The sequence below is a fragment of the Diadema antillarum genome, unplaced genomic scaffold (assembly GCF_040938485.1).
Source record: "Diadema antillarum isolate AM-2024a unplaced genomic scaffold, OU_Dant_1.0 seq00000297_RagTag, whole genome shotgun sequence".
NCBI lineage: Eukaryota > Metazoa > Echinodermata > Echinoidea > Diadematoida > Diadematidae > Diadema > Diadema antillarum.
The window spans coordinates 2,206,912-2,225,734 of NW_027271320.1; the positions used below are offsets into that span (position 1 = coordinate 2,206,912).

The window sequence follows — 18,823 nt, forward strand, 5'->3', positions numbered from 1 at the left end:
TTGTTCAAGCTGAAAATAATATGCAGCAGGGACGGCAGGGATAGTGATAATGTGTATTGCTATTAACGACAATAACTTTTGGTGCATATGAAATTAGTTTTAACTTGTAATCAATTATCCATGCAGTATTACAAATTAGTGTAGGAACGGTTAAGGACGTAAGAGTACATTGCAGAAAATAATAACGTTTCTATTTCTATGAAAGGCAGACACGATAGACATGGTTACTGAGGACATCACGCACTGTTTAGTTGACCAATGCCAAGTTGGCAAATTCATTTCTGTTGTGATGCCTACACCATTAAACACCTTTACCATAATATCTGATATGGCATACAATGTATATTCAAAGGGATTGTACAGTTTCGGTTGAGACCTAGCTTCAGATTTCTAACATCTTCGGTGAGATAATAAGAAACTTTTTTTTTTTGAAATATAAAAGAGCATGCAATTAGAAGAATTCAGCGTTCATTTGATGGAAATTGGTTTTGAAATAGCTCAGGTATCAAAAAAAAAAAAAGTGATAAAAGGTGGGACCCAGCTTTTATTATGATCACTTTGTTTTACTTTGTTTTTGGTGCCTCAGCCATTTATAACCGATTTTCATCAAATAAACTTTGACTTCCTACTGGAATATCTTCTGTACTATTCATTAGTGGTTTCCTGGTATCTCGAAAAAAAAAACACACGTTAAAAGCCAAATTCTTATGTCCACGAATACTAAACTATCCCTTTAAAGGGAATGGCTAGTGACTGATCAATGGGAATCAGTGGGAGTGCTGGGGATGATCGTTCCAATCCTTGTGAGATTCATTTAAGAGTACATTTTATATCTATTGTTGTGTGACAATTACTTGCTTCGGAATGGTCTCATATTCAAGTATTGTGCAGTTAATCGTCAACGATCGCCCCGTCACTATACAGGCATGCTAACCTGGAAATATTTTAACTGCACATTACTTGAAATGAATTACACAAGAAATGGAACAATCATCCCCCAGCATTCCCACTACTTTCCACTGATCAGTTACTTGTCATCCCCTTTAAGGTTAGATGTACACATATATACGGTGTTATGACAGGTTTCTAACAGGTTTACAGCTTCGGGGGACGACAGTCAGACGGAAATGCAATTACCTTGAAAAGGCATTTTACAATAACGACTACCTTGTTTGATAATTCATTATCTTGAAGTATGGTTAATTATAAAAATGGGCATTTTGCCTGTTCTGATATTGACTTCATTGCGATAGCGTGCCTACCGTGTATTCCACGGACAGGAATATTTCCCGCTAATTATAACGTGACGATTTTTTTCTGTTTTTTTTTTTTTTTATGCGAAGTCCCACGAGTAAGGCTGGTGCGGCTGTCTCCGTCAACCAGTCAATGACGGCCCCAGAGTGACGATCGGAACACACCATGCAGCCTCTAAAATGGCTTCACGTTGAACGGATTGTGTCCATCATAACCTTACCCGGACGTAAGTAATGACTTTTATGGTGGCATGGTGTAAATTATTCATGCTTAAATTGCATTTCTGTCAAAAGACAGGTGATGTCATACTGTTCCTCTTATATACTTTCCTCTCTTTCTCTTTCTCTCTCCCTCTCTCTTTCAACAACACCTCATTTATTTTTACATTAAGAATAACAGCGACCTAAAATGAGCAAACATCCTAGTTTGAAGTTTTCAAGCTTCAAATTTCTTTATTTCACTAAAGCAAGGACAAAAAAAAAAACCCAGATACATGAACATTCGGATGCGATGACAAACATATCAGTAAAACAGTGAAAACAAAAAAAAAAAATATGACAATTATACGTATATAGCTTTACAGACATGCTATGGTAGGTAGCGGCCAGAAAGAAAATGTCAATTGTTCTCAGCTGACATGAAATTAATCGTTCCATTTCAATTATCTATAATGTATTCTATGGAAAGTAAAACGCACAGTAAGAACAGGACAAGACAAAGGCAAAACAAAACAAACAACAATGACAAAATACAATGTCTCAAAATAAGGGATAAACGATCATACTCTTGACTTCAATGAGTTTAGGTGTAGTTATCGAGAAGATTTTTTTTTCTTGCCTACATGCCGACACATCGCATATGCATTGTTCCTATAGTTATTCACTATATAAAAATTATACAGACATGTTCATATACAATACATGTATACACATACATCGGTTGGCGCTTGCAAGTTTAATTGTATTACAGTAAAGTGCTTCATGTTTGTTTGTTTGTTTGTTTGTTTGTTTGTTTGTTTTGTTCGGGGGGGGGAGGTGGCAAACCATGATTCTGTATGTAGAACGTAGGCCTATAAAGGGATGTACGTTTTCATACGTAGCCAATTGCAACAAAATGATAAATTTGATCAATTCACACCACAACAAAGATTTCAGTATTGAAAAAAAAAGTATACATGATTTCATTATTCTCACTTAAGACAGGAATTCTTCATTTCGGGAAAAAATGTTGCTCATACAACATTACATTCACACGAAAGTGTATACAACTTAAATTTCCCCCTTGCAGTTTGCCTCGCTCTGACTTCCAGTGGAGAATCATGTCCAAGTTTACCATTGGACATTGAAAATGTTTGCCCCAATATCTTCTCGGAGAAGACTGGAAGTTATGTCCGATCGGCTCCCAAGTACATTTCAAGTGAGCATCCCAATTATGACGTCATAGTTCCGGAAGCAGCGAGAGGAAAGACCAACGTTTACTGTGGCCATCCAGGTAAATTGTTGCTTCTTCTTGTTCTTGATGGAATTGACCTTCTTGACTGATTGTTGTTCTACATCTGAAACATGAATATGATAACACAGTCAGTAGAATAAAATACAGTACACGGTAAGGTCGCAAACAAGAGATAAGACAACTATTGCTATTATGAAAATGTGAAGAACGTATTTGAAAGCAAAGATTGAATTGTGTCGGTCCATACGTGAGAATGTCTTATCCACACACCATTTAGTAAAAATAAGGATTATAAAAAGGACGTTGAAAGAAAAGACAGCGACTTAGGGAAAAGAAATCGAGAAGATAGCATGAATAAAAGTATCAAAAACACAAACAAATAATGAGAAAGCACTTGGCCTATTCACACGAGGACATTCCTCTGTGTTACAGAGACACAAATATTAATCGTCACCCGAGTACAACATAGTAATACGTAACAAGATGCCTGTGATGCCTTGTAATCTAGAGTGAGGCCCGGAAAGTTGATGCGAAATGAACACGTTGACGTTACAAGATCCCGGTCTTGTTCACTGGATTGATATGCAATAAATTATCATTGATATACAAAACTCTCATGCTGCTTCTTTCATTATCTCTCTTTCTCTTTATGATTATATGATGTATATCTATATATCATATGAAGAGTTTGTTCGCCAAAAAAAAACGATAAGTTCAATTTTGAAGATTTTGAAATACGGTCTCTGTCATAAAATACAAAATAATACCTTCTGAAGGATACATTGGTCACTACATATAAAGGTAGATTTTTGAAGTTATTTTCAAAAAAGCAAAAATTTGTTATTATTCTCTTTATTTTTCTTGACCTTTATTCGCAAATATCTCCATTTGGCAAATACGGACTTATCGGTTTTTGCGAACAAACTCTTCATATCGTATTTTTGTTTTGTGAATTGATGCCATGTACTAAATTTGCTAATAATCATGTTGCATATGTATAAGTTTGTGCTTTTATTTACTCTCAGGTTGGAGAAAATAATAACCAATATGTATCTAATTCGAAGGAAATTGTGTGATTTGCATTTATCAATATTTTAGAATAGAATTATGCATGGTAATCATCCCTTTTGTTATGATGTATTTCTGCGGTGGCATTGAGCAAAATAATAACAATAATAATGGAAGTACCAAGATGAAATAAGATATGCATGTATGGGCCTTCTCAAAATCTATCGATAGCATGACAGTGTGCAATATTACTGCACATTTATGATTCATAGCTAAAACGGGATGATACGTTTGCAGCTACTGAACAAAATGTTAAGAGCGTATACATAGTACCCTTGTCAAAACAAGAATTATGCTATGAAACTAAAAAGAGTAAACAAAAATTAATGATTAATACCCATCACTTGGAATTGTCCTTAGTGTTTCTAGAACGTAGTCTTAACCGAAGCAATGTGTTCTGATGCGTTCGGTTCAATACATCGTATCTCACATTTAACCTAAAATAATAGACTGTCTACCAGAACCTTGTCTGAATGGAGGTAGCTGCTCGGAAACTCTGGAAAATTATACATGCAAGTGCCCGAGGTCATTTGCTGGAAAACGATGTGAAGTGGGTATGTGCCTGTAAAAAGATATATGTAAAAGAAATGAGGCCTCTAAAAATGAATTCATGATACATTTTAACTAGTATAAAGTGTAATGAATACAGAGAAACGCAGCAGCTTACAGATCACGTATGATAATGCATCCGAATTCCGAAGAGAACCAGTGATATTCTGTATGTTTGTAGTACTATTGTTTAAATGTTTCTTTCAATATCTAGCGTATTAAGTTATTAAGTATACTTTCCGTCTGACCGAATTGAATTAAGGGGGAACTTAGATTAATTGTCAGAATCCTGCAGTGGAACAATTGAAAATTGGTTATACTGGGTATAGAGTTTCAAAATTTATATTGAATGGATATGGAATCAGCATAATTTCAAAATTGAAAAGAATTCACAATAAACAAGGATAATGACTTAGCAGCTTCGCCATGCAGAATAATAGTCGGGGATTACGGAAGCACAACAAAAGAACAAAGCAGGCATAAGTCATACACTGGTGGCCTTCTTACGCAAGCTGTATTGCAATGGATTGCATTTCTGCTTTTCTGAAATGATACATGGTTCAGTGTAATTTGTTTAGGGTTTTCGCAGTATCGGTTTCCCTGCTCGAGGACCACATTATAATCACACAACATGGGGCGTATAAAATCACTTGCTTTATGTAAATCATCCATTTCGCCCTGAAATCACCGCTTGAACGTATTATTCTACATGGTAGGCGTGATTATATCGGTCTGTGTTTATGAGTGTTGTAGCCCATACTTCTTTCATTTGACCTTCCTGCTGGTCGCCCAGGTCTCGTCTGCCCTGGCTCTCCGTCCTCTACAGACTCCTGCTATTTCTTCAGCAACCAGGACAGTCAGTCATGGGAGGTGGCGCGGGATAGATGCGACGAACTTGGAGGTTATCTGGTCGCCATAGAAACGCCAAGTGAGCTATCCCGCATCCGAGAAGATGTTCTCATCTCCCACTACGGAGTTACGACATTCCAAACTATGTGGACAGGTCTGAATGACAGATCGTCCGAAGGAGTCTACACGTGGGAGCGAGCCGGCGGCACCTTACCCGTCTCAAGTAGCATGTGGATGAACGGACAGCCATGGGCACCTTCTGGACAGGACCAAGATTGTGGGGGATTCACTGGATATGCAGTGCTAGATAATGTGTGCAACGAACTCAAACAATATCTTTGTGAATTCAGCGAATGATTTGACAATGTCGTAAATTAGATGGCACAGAAACGAAGGCGTCTAGCCGTCTGTGGGTGGTTACCGTTTGCTTGTTTGATTGTTTGTTGATACATATTGTTACCATATCCAATAAATTATCCTTGTCATTAAAATTCAAGTTATTTTTTTTTAATTCAACTTACAGTAAAAGAAGCATTTCATACCATGAAATAAACAAGATTGATATGAAAGCTTAACTAAATTATCATACCAGCTCTAATTGAGAAGAAGGACACACACACACACACACACACACACACACACGCACACATAATCTTAAACGGTACACATGGGATCCCTTATCCTAAGATATTATAATGTCCTGCATAAAAAAAAAAAATATATATATATCTTTGTTCTTTTGGTTAGTCGTCTTTATAGTACTTACGATGTTGAAATGAATGACCAAATATTATTGTAGTTTTGATTACGAAGTAACGAAGGTTATAAGTTTAACTCATGATAATTGAAAAACAGAAACAAAGTAATTCTAACATTGACATAATGTACATTATTATACATGCTAAGAAAAGGCAATGATTTTTAGTCGGTCAGAACGAAGAATCGATTTGCCGGTGATGTTCCTTATATTCTGAAGGTTTGGTAATCCAAAAGTGATGTGAGGTTAGTTATTCCGAGGGTTTGTTTGTTTGTTTGTTTATTTACTTCGAAACACACGAATTTTCTATACTCAGAAGTCGTTAATCCGAAAATGAAAAAAAAAAAAAAAAAGTTTGTTGATTTACACATTAAGAGTTATTCCGTAGGTTCGTTATTTCGAATTTATTATTTCTTAATTCAGAAATGAAATAGGGTTCGTTCCGAGAGTTTGCCATCCGAAAATGAAATAAGGCTCCTTATAAAGAAAAGAAGAAAAAAAAAATAACATAAGGCTTGTTGATCCGAAAATGCAAAAGGGTTATTGTGGCAATTTTTCCCCATTTAAGTTACTTATTATGTCGCGTAGGGACATTATCACTTTTTGTTATGCGCTATAGATAAGCACTGTCAATCATTATCATTAATTATCATTATTATTATGATAATATTTGTATCTACCTAATGCATGGTTTATCCTGCTGATGATGTGGAAGACGGGAAGAATTCCTTACGGAATAGGAAAATACGTATTTTCTTGTCTATAACAGTAACAGATTACAAAGGTATTGTATTCTCGTTTATCAATGAGTAGGTACATCACGTGCATATTATTAGCATGTCTGTGAGCGTATGGCTGTGTGGCTATTCATCTTTTTTATCATTATTATTTATTATTATTATTATTATTATTATTATTATTATTGTTATCATTACTGTTATTATTATTATTATTATTATTATTATTATTATTATTATTATTAGTTATTATCATGATAACATCGTCGTATTGTGTCACTTCATGACGTTTAGAGAATCTTTTTTTTTGGGGGGTGGGGGAGGGGGAGGAACATGATTTCATTTTCGAACCATTGGTAATCGGGGAAAAATACGCACGTCGCAGGGTGCGCTCATTGGTAATGGTCAACCTCGGTCGAGGTTCTCACAGCTCTGTGTAGGTCCTGCGTACAGGTCATAAAATCAGTCATAAAGCCGTACACAATTCGTTACGGGCATTCTTGAATACAAATTCCAACTCTGTGAATTCGCAATTTTGTACCCGTAATGGTTCGGAGTTACTTGAACAGTTTATTAAGACAGCATTTTAACAGACGTTTTCTCATAATACTTTCAGCAATCAAGACGCGCCTATCAGCAATTATTATTGCATACTGGATGATAAAAACGACTCTCTAGACTTCCAAAATAATTGTATGAAAGATAGACAAGGATTGCTGCAGCAGCTGACCATTCGCTGCACAACGTACACAGGCATGCAAGCTAAATGTCAAGATAACATTGTATAATTCCAGCTTTTTCATTGAATACCTCTAACTTTGTTGTTTAGCGAAAAAAAAAACAATAAAAGTGATAAACAAAAATCAAATGAATACATGCGGATGATAGTATTTGAAGGCAGATGTAAGACAGATATAACTGTAGAGATAGCATGGACATAATTATAAAGCAATAAAAGCCGTCGCTTTTAGTATGGTGGTTGAACCGTGTTACGAATCAAAATGTTAATATAGCGTTCAAATGATTACTTTATACAGTACCTGTACTTGTTTTTGATTCAGTGAATGTAAGCTGAGTGAAAACAAAGTATTCCAATTTGCTGGCGGTATACACTGCAAAAAGTCCGGTGTTAAATAGTGAACACGGAGCTGGTGTTAAATTTTCGGTGCTCATTTATGGTGTTAAATTAACACCTCCGGGTGTCATTTTCAAATTTTTAACTGTTTTTTGAAGAGTTTCTTAGTAACTGCACTTCTTGTTGATTTTTAATTTAAACAGGACGGTCAAGAATTTTACATTAAAATACTAGATTTTTGAAAAAATGTGAAAATAAATTTACACCAAAGTAACACCAGCTGGTGTGGTCTCTTATTGAAGCTGGACGGGTGTTAAACCATTGATATTAACACCAACAAATATCAAATCAACACCATGTGGTGTCATTTTTGAATTAACACCAGTACAGTGTCAATATAACACCAGGGCCCTGTTTCATAAAGCTGTTCGTAACGTTACGAAAAATTTACGAGCGACTGGTGATCAGTTCTTGTGCTGAATTATTGAAATTCTGATAAGTATAGCACATCAGAACTGTCACCAGTCGCTCGTAAGTTGTTCGTATGGTACGAATGGCTTTATGAAACAGAGCCCAGGTACAGTGTGAAATTAACACGACGAAGTGTCAGGTGAACACTTTTCAACACGATCACAGTGCATTTTTTAACATCTGTGGGTGTGGTCCTCTATTGAAGTTTGATAGGTGTCAGATTTAACACCCGTGGTGTTAAATCTAACACCGATGTTTTTACAGTGTACTTACGGACATTATTAATATGCATTATTTTCTGTGCAGTGCTCGTAGTGTATGTTCTTTCTCTTTGCCCAGATATACTTGCTGCATCCTATAATGTTCGATGCTGACTGTTATAGTAAACGTTGAACTATTAAAGAGCCGACGCCATACCCAAACTTTGATCTAGTATTACACTTATACCTGAGAATGTAGTTATGAAAAAAAAAAGGATACGCATGAAAAAATTAGAGAGAGAGAGAGAGAGAAAGAGAGAGAGATGGAGTCTCAGAAAGATGGGGGAGGGAGAGAGAAAGAGAAGACAAAGAGAGAAAAGCAAGGTTGTGCACGGGTGTGTCTCTATGTGTGTGTGTGTGTGTGTGTGTGTGTGTGTAAGATTTTTTTTTTTTCAGAGAAATATCAAGATCTGCTACTGTCATTAATAGGGGTAACAACATCATCATCAGACACAATGACTGGACCAATATTATTGATAAACTTATTTGCAAAAAGGGGTTTAAAAGGTGATATCATTTGCCCTACGCCTTTCCTGTTTGAGCAATCATGTGTTTCTTTCACCTTGGATCTTAATTTAGAGATTCCTTCAAAGCAGGGAGGTGAGCTCCCTGTTCAAAGGGAAATAAAGTGATTTGATTATCCATCAATCATAGTATGTCGTTCTGTGACAGAGACTTTGAAATAATGTGCAGGCCTTCAAGTGTACTTGCCAGTTGGGTTTAATTCCCTTGCCAATTTTCTCTCCAAGTACACACAGGGTGAACCGCGTTCACTGGCAGTTTGGTGAACATGAGTGAGCCCCGTCTTTACCAACCGGTACAAAACAAAACAAAACAAAACAAAACAAAACAAAACAAAACAAAACAAAACAAAACAAACAAACAAGTTAATGTATAACTTTACGCAGTGTATACTTACGGTCCGTGCCTCTTAGTTTGTGCAGAGCCCTCTTTGTGTTTCGCAGTGCGCCACCAACGTTACCAAACATCTCGACTCAATCAAGATGGCAGCCCCCACGTCTCACCGTAAACTGTCTGCTCTCTCGATACTAAAGGGTGTATCAGCATTCGTAATGTTTCGATTTCCATTTCTGTCTGCACTTACTCTGACAATGTTATGTTCGGAGCGTGAGCAGGACCACAGGTATTTTAATAAATGGTCAATTTGCATTGCCTTTATGATTAATAGTCTACTTCCTGTCGACGCCTTTGGGACAACGTGGTCCCGGACGCAGCGTATTTTGCTGCAAAATGTTGACTCGTATCTGAGAGTTGCTGATAAAGACAAGCCCTAGGCTATAAATCTACTAGTTTGTAAATAAATGTACGTGCGTTCTACAGACCTACTTGCTACTTGATTCGGTAATATCTTAGGCAGCTCACACAAGAATATTATGCTAGGATTATAATGGATAAAGTGATTTAAACTTGGTGTTAAAGGGATCATAGGTTTGGTTGAGACCTCATTTCAGGTTTCTAACATTTTTCTGGTGAGATAATGAGAAACCTCTTATGAAATATGAAAGAACATGTAATTCCATTAGGAATTCAACGTTTATTTGATGAAAATTGGTTTTGAAATGGCTGAGATATCCAAAAGAGAGCGATTGTAGTAAAGTGTGGGACCCACACTTTATTACGATTGCTTTGTTTTACTCTGTTTTTGGATGTTTCAGACATTAAAAAACCAAGATTTTCATCAAATAAACTTTGATTTCCTCTTAAAATGGTATGCTCTGTACTATTTCATAAGTGTTTTCTTGTTATCTCGCAAAAAGTTAAAAGCCCAATTCTCATCTCCACCAATACTGTACCATCCCTTTAACGTGTTAACTGTAACGTTAAATTTACTACTAACGTTACAAGGTCTTAGACTCTTACTACTTAGACAGTGTTAGGCTTTCCCGGCCCTGGTTGTGGTAAGGTGAAGTTGACTGCTTTGATGTACATGTACAATGGTCAATGGTAGGTGCGCTTTCCGGCAACTTAGCTAAATTGCTAGGAAGCCAAGCGGGAAGAATGATTATCAATAATTGATGATAATGGGATTGAACTATCAGCACCCTCACCAAGGTTCAACCGTGCGCAAAAATAGAGGGAAAGAAATGTCTGTCCGGAGGCATCTTTATTTTATTTATTTTTTTTTATTATTGCTATTATTTGTTTTTTATTTTTTACATTATCGCTCTCCTCTGTAGGACTCGAAGGAGGGGATTCTGTGAAGCTAGACGTAGTCTTCACGGAACATATCCCCCGACGGTACTAGGGGCCTACTAGGTACCGACTGATCTTTCAGTCAAGCACAAAAACTTACTCTCTAGTACCTAGAATAGAGATTCTAACACATAATCTAGGTTTCTTCATATTATAGCAGGCATTGGAATCTTGAATGGCGTTGTAACATGTTACAGTTTTGATAAGGCTAGTAAAGGCTAAGGGAGTTATTGTTACAGAGGAAGCAAGTATGACATCTTAATCAATATTATAGTGTGGACTTCATGAAAGAATACAGAAGCAGAGACTTACACAAGTAAATTGTGCAATGTTAGTGGTACTAGTAGACACAAAACATTAATTTTGTTTGGGGAAAAAAAAAGAAAAAAATCAAACATGATGGGGACTAATAATAACAATAGACCTTACACTAACGTAACCATTTTCCATTTAAACAACCCAACGTTTATATTCTTTGTGCAGTGCCGTCATGTACATGTATGCATGGAGGACTGTACTCTTTCTCTCTCTGTTATTTGATAGATTTCCACTTGCTGATAAATGGTAATCTTTCTATTTGTTCTACAGGCCTGAGGGGTATCCGCTGTTCTACATCTACATTCACATTGCCGTTCTCTTCACTTGTGGGACCATGATGTCCTTTGGCTCGCAGCGCTCCCTGTTTGCTATTGTCACGGCTGTTGCCTTGGCACTCTTCACCACGGTCACGCAGAGTCAGCAGAGTTCGGCCAAGACCTGGATGGTGGTAAGCACATTTAGTGCTAGAATGTATGCTGTTATACCTACAATGTACAGTATGTCACAGTGCACATAGCATTTTTACCATGCCAGAGACTCTTGAAATTGAAGATACAATGTACATGTATGTATATATGTATAACATAAAGATTCTACTCTAAGATTTTTCAACTACTTAACAAAGTGTGCTCATAACATTTCTTTTTTTTTTTTTGTTACAGATTAGTTGAAATACAAAATAAAGAATATGAAAAAATAGACATTTGCTTCTTTTACCTGTCCACATTGTTTTTACCCCTCCGCATAAATTTAAATGTTATTTTGAACACTAAAAAGACAAACTTTGATTGATGTTTGCTGTTTCCCATTGTTGGGCCTCACTCATACACAGCTTACATATACTTAAAAATGACAGGAAACTAGACTATCTGAATAGTTTGTGCAGTGAATCAGCCATTGAGTGATCCATCGTGTTGAGAAAAAGACAGAAAAAAAGAAATGTGCCCTTATCCTTTTTTTTTTTTAAGGTAGGACTTCAAACTAGTACTATATTATATAATATATATGAATTTTGTTGTTGATGGTGTTTTTTTGGTTCTTTGCTCGGCCTTATCGACTTCCTCCCCAGCATTGTTAGGCCTTTGTTTGTTGAAAAATTATAGAGCTAGTACTGAAGAAATAAACCCAAACTAGAAAGTGATGCAAGTATAGTACAAAGCTACCTGGTACAAGACAGTGTGCTACAATGTAGATGACTCTAATGGACGGTGCCCCTCAAACCACAGCTGAAAGGCAATCCAAGGCAGACATCCCGGGCTAAGAATCTACAGTGTGCATTGTATGTGGGTGGATTATGAACAGGATTTTACAATGTTACTGCCTACAACGTACACTGCAGATCCAGGTGTCCTAGACAAGCTTCCTCCTGAAGCCGAGCATACAAATGGCCAGTGCAACTAGGGTAATTCAGGGCTAATACATACAGTGTATGTTCTCCCAACCCCCCCCCCCCCCCCCCTTTTTGGGCATGATAGATAAGAATGCTTGCACACCCCCCTGAGTATTCTGTGGCTGCACATAATCTACATCTTGCCTGATGTGTTACCATGTTATTGTTGCCTTATTTGTGAGAATCGTTCATTTTCTATTCCCTCTCTGTCAGGCGAGGGTAGCTTCCCACGATGTCGGCATCATTGGTGTGTTCCTCATCATGGCGAGCCGCGCGGCGGAGAATCTGGGCAAGCGCTACCGTCTCCACTTCCTCTACCCGTACGGCAAGAACCTCATCTCAATCTTCTGCATCATCAGCGCCGTGCAGCTCTACCGCACACCCGAGGAGCGGCGCGCCTTCCTCCACACCCTGCCCCACTGCCAGGTTGCCATGGCTACATTGGGCATCGCCCTTCTCCTCGGCGGGTTCCTTCTCTCATCAGAGTGGCAGACAAAACGGATCAGCGGGCTGGTGGCGGTGGCAGTCGTCTGTTACCTCCTCACCATTGACGGCAATCTGCAGTACTGGCACTTCAAGCTACACGTCGAGTATTGGCTGCAGATGAACATGATCTTAAACAGCGCCACCATTGTCTGTACACTAATATTCATGGCTTCATAGCAGTGATATACCTGCTCTTTATTCCCTGTGCTTCGTAGTTTCTCTACTCTACCTTCTGTTGCATATTTTTTGTTGGTTGGATATCTAGTGGTGTTTGCTTTTCATGCTTACTTGCCTTTCTTTGTGGTCTTATTTGTACATTTCCTGGTCTTCATGAAGATGTTCTTATAACATGGAGTCCTGACAAGTTGAGTTTAGAGACCATTCGTCTAGATCCACATCTACTATGCAGCATAGAAACAATAATTGCAAGAAACTGCAATGTACAATATGTGGTTTGTAATACATCCAGAAGTACTTGGCTAAACATTGCCAAACCATGATGCCATTTATTCTTGCATTCATCTTTGGTCAAATTTCCATGCTAATAGTATGAGCAATAGCAGGAATTTGTCAGTGCTTAGCTTGTAAAAGAAAATTATAGAAAAACAGCAGCAAAGTAACTCTTATTATTTGTTACAGGTATGACTAGGAAATCACTCAGAGTGCAGACCTCCACTGAGCAACTCATTTCATATGCATTTATTTGCAGAAAATCGCCTTATTTCCAAATATTCAAGAATTCTTTGTACCAAGTAAAGTGTTTCTACCTGGCACCCACTGAAGATGAGTCCCGAGTACATGTATACATGTACTTGGGCAGGGATCATGGGAAATGTCTCTTGTAGCAAAATCAGTCCGTCCTCAATGGGTTAACTTCTTACTGTACCTGTATCATGTGCTCAGTTTGTATGTGCAGCTTTTATTCTCTCACTTTTTGCCCTAAGAGAATCCTTTTAAAAAAGCCCCCAAAATCTTGGACCCAGATGGTGATAGGATCACTTCCAAAAAACTCACTTTTCTGTTCATTGCGTCATTGTCAAGTTTCATTCAAATTCTTACTCTAATTTCATTCAAAATCTGTTTTTAACTTTTTGAGTTACATTGTATTTTGCAAACAGACAAACAAACCAACAGCAGCACAGACGTAACTGTATAACCTCCTCAGTAAAGGCAATCATGTCTCCGGAATACCATCCGAGAAATTTCACTTCTGGCCTACCTTTTTTATGAGTCATATTAAAAGTATGTTTTCAAATTGTGTACTACTAGCAGTCTTAACCCTAATCAGGCTGGGCTTTTTTGGCTATGCTATATCTGGGGGGGGGGGGGGGGGGGGATTCTGCCCCCCCTTCAGATCTCGCCTATGGAACGCACAATCGCGCCGAAAATCGGCACACGCGACGCCCGCGACGTATTCTATCAAAATGTATGGTTACTTTCTCCAAAAAATTGTTCTTATATTTTATATTAATTAATTATTGTAATTTATGCATAAAATCAGTTTTGGGCTCTAAATCACTTATTAATGCTCCAATTAAGCTAATTTCTTTTTAAAAATGTTTCTTGTATCATTCTTCTGAGACATAGGATAAAAAAAAATCTGTATCGAAATTAATTTCTTATGTATTTTATTGTTTTTTTAATCTCTTATGTATTTCTCTGTTTTTTGACCTTTTGTTTTTGTTTGTTTTTTGGCCAAAATTTGTCACAGACATTTTTTGAAGCATTATTATGCTAAAATAAATTAATTTCGGCCATTCTAAGCGAAGATATGAATTTCTATGTGAATTAATTGAAAAAACACAATTTGCATTGGATTTGTACACAAAATCACGTTTTGGAGCAATTTTGGGGTTGACAAAACTTTTTCGAACGGGCGTCGCGTCAAAACGGTACGCGCGGGCGCAACAATTTGGGTCTCAAAAGTTGCGCGATACTTGAAAGAAAAAAGTCATGAAACATCGCGGCGGGAGCTTATCGCGTTGCGAAGATATTGCGCGAAATGTTGAGGGGGGGGGGCGGATTCCGCCCCCCCCCAGCCTGATTAGGGTTAACAGTATAACAGTACACAAAATGTCCTGATCATTGGCTTTCAAATGCTACTGATTGGACAGGGCTTATTTGATGTCCAGTGTAATCTGTCTTATGATTGTTAAACCAGTTGAGGACGAATCCCACGTATATTTGGGCAGGGGTCTATGGGAAATGCGTGTTGTAGCAAAGTCATTCCGTCCTCAAGGGGTTAACTTGACTCAACAGCACTTCAAATCCCCTTGGATGGGATCTTTTGAACACGTACTGTTACATTCCCTTCCTCTGCAAGTCACCATCTAAACTTAGTGTGCAGGAAGTCACTAAAGACACAAACCTGCTATTCATTGGGTCCTGCTATAAATGAGTTAGCCAGCTGATCATCCCCAATAGTTTGTAGGCCTATATCTCATGAAATAAGAACAAAGGGCAAATGTTAATGTGCTGTATAATGGACGTTACTACATAAACTGACCAGTTTATAGTTGAATGTGACATAATGTAATTAGCCTACAAGTTGTATGACAGAAAACAGAAGTGAAACTCATTATGCAGCAAACTCTGTATGTACCCATATTATTTCAGTTCCGTACTAACTTTACTTTCTACAAGTTTTTTTCTGTACATTTGTTCTATGAACAGTGCACATAACATTTAGGCTGATACATTTTGAGTCTTTTTGTATTCTACAAAGTATGCATTCATTCAGCATAAAAAAATACTTAAAATTGAAATACCAGTGTCCAGCATTTGTAATACAATATGTATGTAATATCTCCATGTATTTTCTAAGATGTGCACCGATTAAACAAGTAACTTGAATGTGAATTCTTCAAATATTTCTGTGATAAAATGTACAGCGAGTATGAGATTACAGTGGTCCAATATTCAAGCATACATGTACAATGTATATGGAAAGTATTAGGTCAAACATGAAGTTCACAGGTGATTACTTTTCTGGTTGAACATTGTGAGTTGTATAGCTCATTCCTGTCAATGCAGTAAAAGGAAAAGATAATGATGATAATACTTGAAGAGTTTGTTTGCAAAAACCGATAAGTCCATATTTTCCAAATGGAGATATTTGTGATTAAAGGTCAAGAAAAATAAAGAGAATAATAAGATGTTTTGCTTCTTTTGACCATAACTTAAAAAATACCCCTGTATATGTAGTGACCAATATATTATTTAAAAGGTATTATTTTGTACTTTATGACAGAGATCGTACTTCAAAATCTTCAAAAATGGACTTATGCAAACAAACCCTTCACTTATAGTAGTAGTAGTAGTAGTAGTAGTGATAATAATAATAATAATAATAATAATAATAATAACAGCAACAATAGTAATAGAAAATGATAATACTACTAATAATATGATATAGTAATAACAACAACAACACACACACACAACACACACACACACTAACTCACACAGGTTAACAAAATTTTGCTGATGAAGCAGGATAAGGCTTGTGGAATTAGCAGTGATGTTAAAGGAGACCTCTGGATGATTTTGTATGCTTTTGCATTTGAACATCAAGAAATTGGTCATGTTGGGTACAGAGTTTCAGAATGTATAGTGACTGTGATGAGGAATAAGAATGTTTTCAAAATTCATAACAAATCACAGTGAACAGGGGTGATGGTGTAGCAGCTTCACTTTAGAATGCATGATAAAAAAGACAGAGAGAGAGAGAGAGAGAGAGAGAGAGCATGCATAAATTCACACAGGTGAACTTGTTTAGCAAAATTTAATGGTTTTGTAATGGAATTATGAACCTCCTACATGTATGTCATCATCCTTGTTCGTCATATGAATCATATGAAGAACTTTTTTCTTCTTTTTGTTGTTGTTGAAAGTATGGGTTTATCTGCTCAAGGACCACGATAAAATCCACAAATCTATCCATGGCACTATTGCGTAATGTACGTGATATTAATTTTATAAATCATATGGAATACCCCTTTACCATATTCATGGGCATTCTCCTGTATAGACAAGCTTGTGTGTATAAAGATTATGTGCCAAAATTGAATGATTGGCAACAAATTAAACACTTTGAATAACAACCATCATAATGTGTCTCTTTCATCATTTTTGTTAGTGTACTGAATTCCCAAGTTCTAGAAGAGGGTAATATTTCTTTAAAATCATTGTGTCTGTTTAATTTTTGTTCAAAGGTAGTGATAACTATACAGCAATATATGATGTGTTGAATACTTGTAATGTCACAATTGATGAAAAAGAAAAAGAAAACAAAAACAAAAACAATATCTGGCCACAGTACCATTACAACTAGTGTTGGCCTAAAAGAGAGAGAGAAAAACAACAACAAACAACAAACACACACTCACACACACATTAACCTAAAAAAAAGAAAAAAAAATGCAAGGAGTGTGAACACATCTCTTCATTAGGCTTGAATTTTATGCATCATAAGTGACCCAGGCGTTATGCTGCGTCAATTTATATAATCACAAATCAGTGTTTATTTTAGTATGTGTGTATAATAAATTAAGTTCGATGTGCGTCTACATTTCAGCTTGTACTTGCTAAACACTCTCAACACAGATTGCAGCGAAGAAGCAAACAAAAATGGGGGAAAAATGAACTAGGCTACCAGATCACAGCACAAGTGAATAGGCAACTTCAGCCAGAGAATGCAGTAGAGTTTGTAGACCATAATATGTGATAGAAATACATTATTACACTTTATTAACAGCCACATTCCCATTTTGGATAAAAATCTGTCTGGAACTGGACAGAGTGTACCATCAAATCCCATACAGCATCCTAGATGAACACATAAATTCAATATAAACCTGCAATCATGTGTGTATGTGTGTGTGTGCATGTGTGTGTGTTTTTGTAGTGCATGTTTGCAGATTTGAGCAGTTTACGCGGTATCTTGTAATTCACATGTGGATTTCAAACTACAGTCGTTTGATAACTTTGCAACACAAACATAATTAAAAGATTAAATGAGCAGTAGTAAGTTATTTTAGTAAATATCTTGTCAGCATAGCCATTTAAAGGACAAGTTCACCTTCATAAATGTATTGTGTGGATTTCAAGAGAGTTTATCAGTCGTTATGATTATATGAAAAGACTACTATAGCTTGTGTTCACTGCAACGATATAAAGAAAGCATAAAGAAAATTAAAAGTGTACACTTGCATTAGACAAATAAAAGAAGTTGAAGATATATTCAAAAATAAATGTGAAATTCTCTATTTTCGTTATAGTAAGTTGGGAAAGTAGTAAGTACAAATTGAACGGACAATTTTCCTTGTCAGCTATTGCTGCATTTTCTCAATCCTTATGTATATGAAGGACTTGTCCTTTAATGAATCATCTAAAATATTAAAAACTAGGTACATGTATTCCTCACGATTATAGCAAAGGGAATATCACAGGTATACATAATCTGCAGTACCATATTTACAATATATTTAATCTTCAATCTAGAATAATGGGAATGTGAAAACATGAACAGTGTTCAGCCATTTTTTCCTTCTTTTTGTTTGTATGCTGACAAACTGCCTTACCAAACTATACTGTAAAACCAGGAATGTTCGCTTGCATTTTAATTTCATGAATTTTGCGAGCGTCAAGATTCGCAAAATTAATAATGCACACGAAAGTTCTTGTCTACACTATACTGTAAAACGAGGAATGTTTGAGTGCATTTTAATTTCGTGAATTTCGCGAGTGCCAAGATTCGCGAAATTAAAATGCACGCGAAAGTTCTTGTTTCCACACTACTTGTATGTGCATTGAATTCCAGTGGCAATTGCGAAAATTTCATGCCGCAAAAAAGACTGTCGGCTCCAATTCGTGAAAATTTCATGACGCAAATATATCATGTTTTTAATACAGTATACTGCTTTGAAGCATATCTGGGCAATT

General features: G+C 36.6%; 2 protein-coding genes across 2 annotated transcripts; both read left to right on the forward strand.

The window, feature by feature from the left end:
* The first annotated feature begins 1,839 nt into the window (after window positions 1-1,839).
* On the forward strand, window positions 1,840-5,529 carry LOC139730186 (perlucin-like protein). Its single transcript, XM_071641082.1, has 3 exons — window positions 1,840-1,847; window positions 2,564-2,745; window positions 5,117-5,529. The coding sequence occupies exons 1-3, from the start codon at window positions 1,840-1,842 to the stop codon at window positions 5,527-5,529; spliced, it is 603 nt and encodes a 200-aa protein (XP_071497183.1).
* Window positions 5,530-9,476: 3,947 nt separating this feature from the next.
* Window positions 9,477-13,283, forward strand: LOC139730197 (transmembrane protein 101-like). The gene is made up of 3 exons (XM_071641093.1): window positions 9,477-9,616; window positions 11,275-11,452; window positions 12,608-13,283. The coding sequence occupies exons 1-3, from the start codon at window positions 9,477-9,479 to the stop codon at window positions 13,055-13,057; spliced, it is 768 nt and encodes a 255-aa protein (XP_071497194.1). The 3' UTR covers window positions 13,058-13,283.
* The last annotated feature ends 5,540 nt before the right edge of the window (window positions 13,284-18,823 follow it).

Coding starts and splice junctions, on each gene's coding strand:
- LOC139730186 (XM_071641082.1), top strand. Junction 2,746..5,116: donor CGTTTACTGTGGCCATCCAG/GTAAATTGTTGC, acceptor CTGGTCGCCCAG/GTCTCGTCTGCCCTGGCTCT.
- LOC139730197 (XM_071641093.1), top strand. CDS start 9,477: ATGGCAGCCCCCACGTCTCACCGTAAACTGTCTGCTCTCTCGATACTA. Junction 9,617..11,274: donor GAGCGTGAGCAGGACCACAG/GTATTTTAATAA, acceptor TTTGTTCTACAG/GCCTGAGGGGTATCCGCTGT. Junction 11,453..12,607: donor CGGCCAAGACCTGGATGGTG/GTAAGCACATTT, acceptor CCTCTCTGTCAG/GCGAGGGTAGCTTCCCACGA.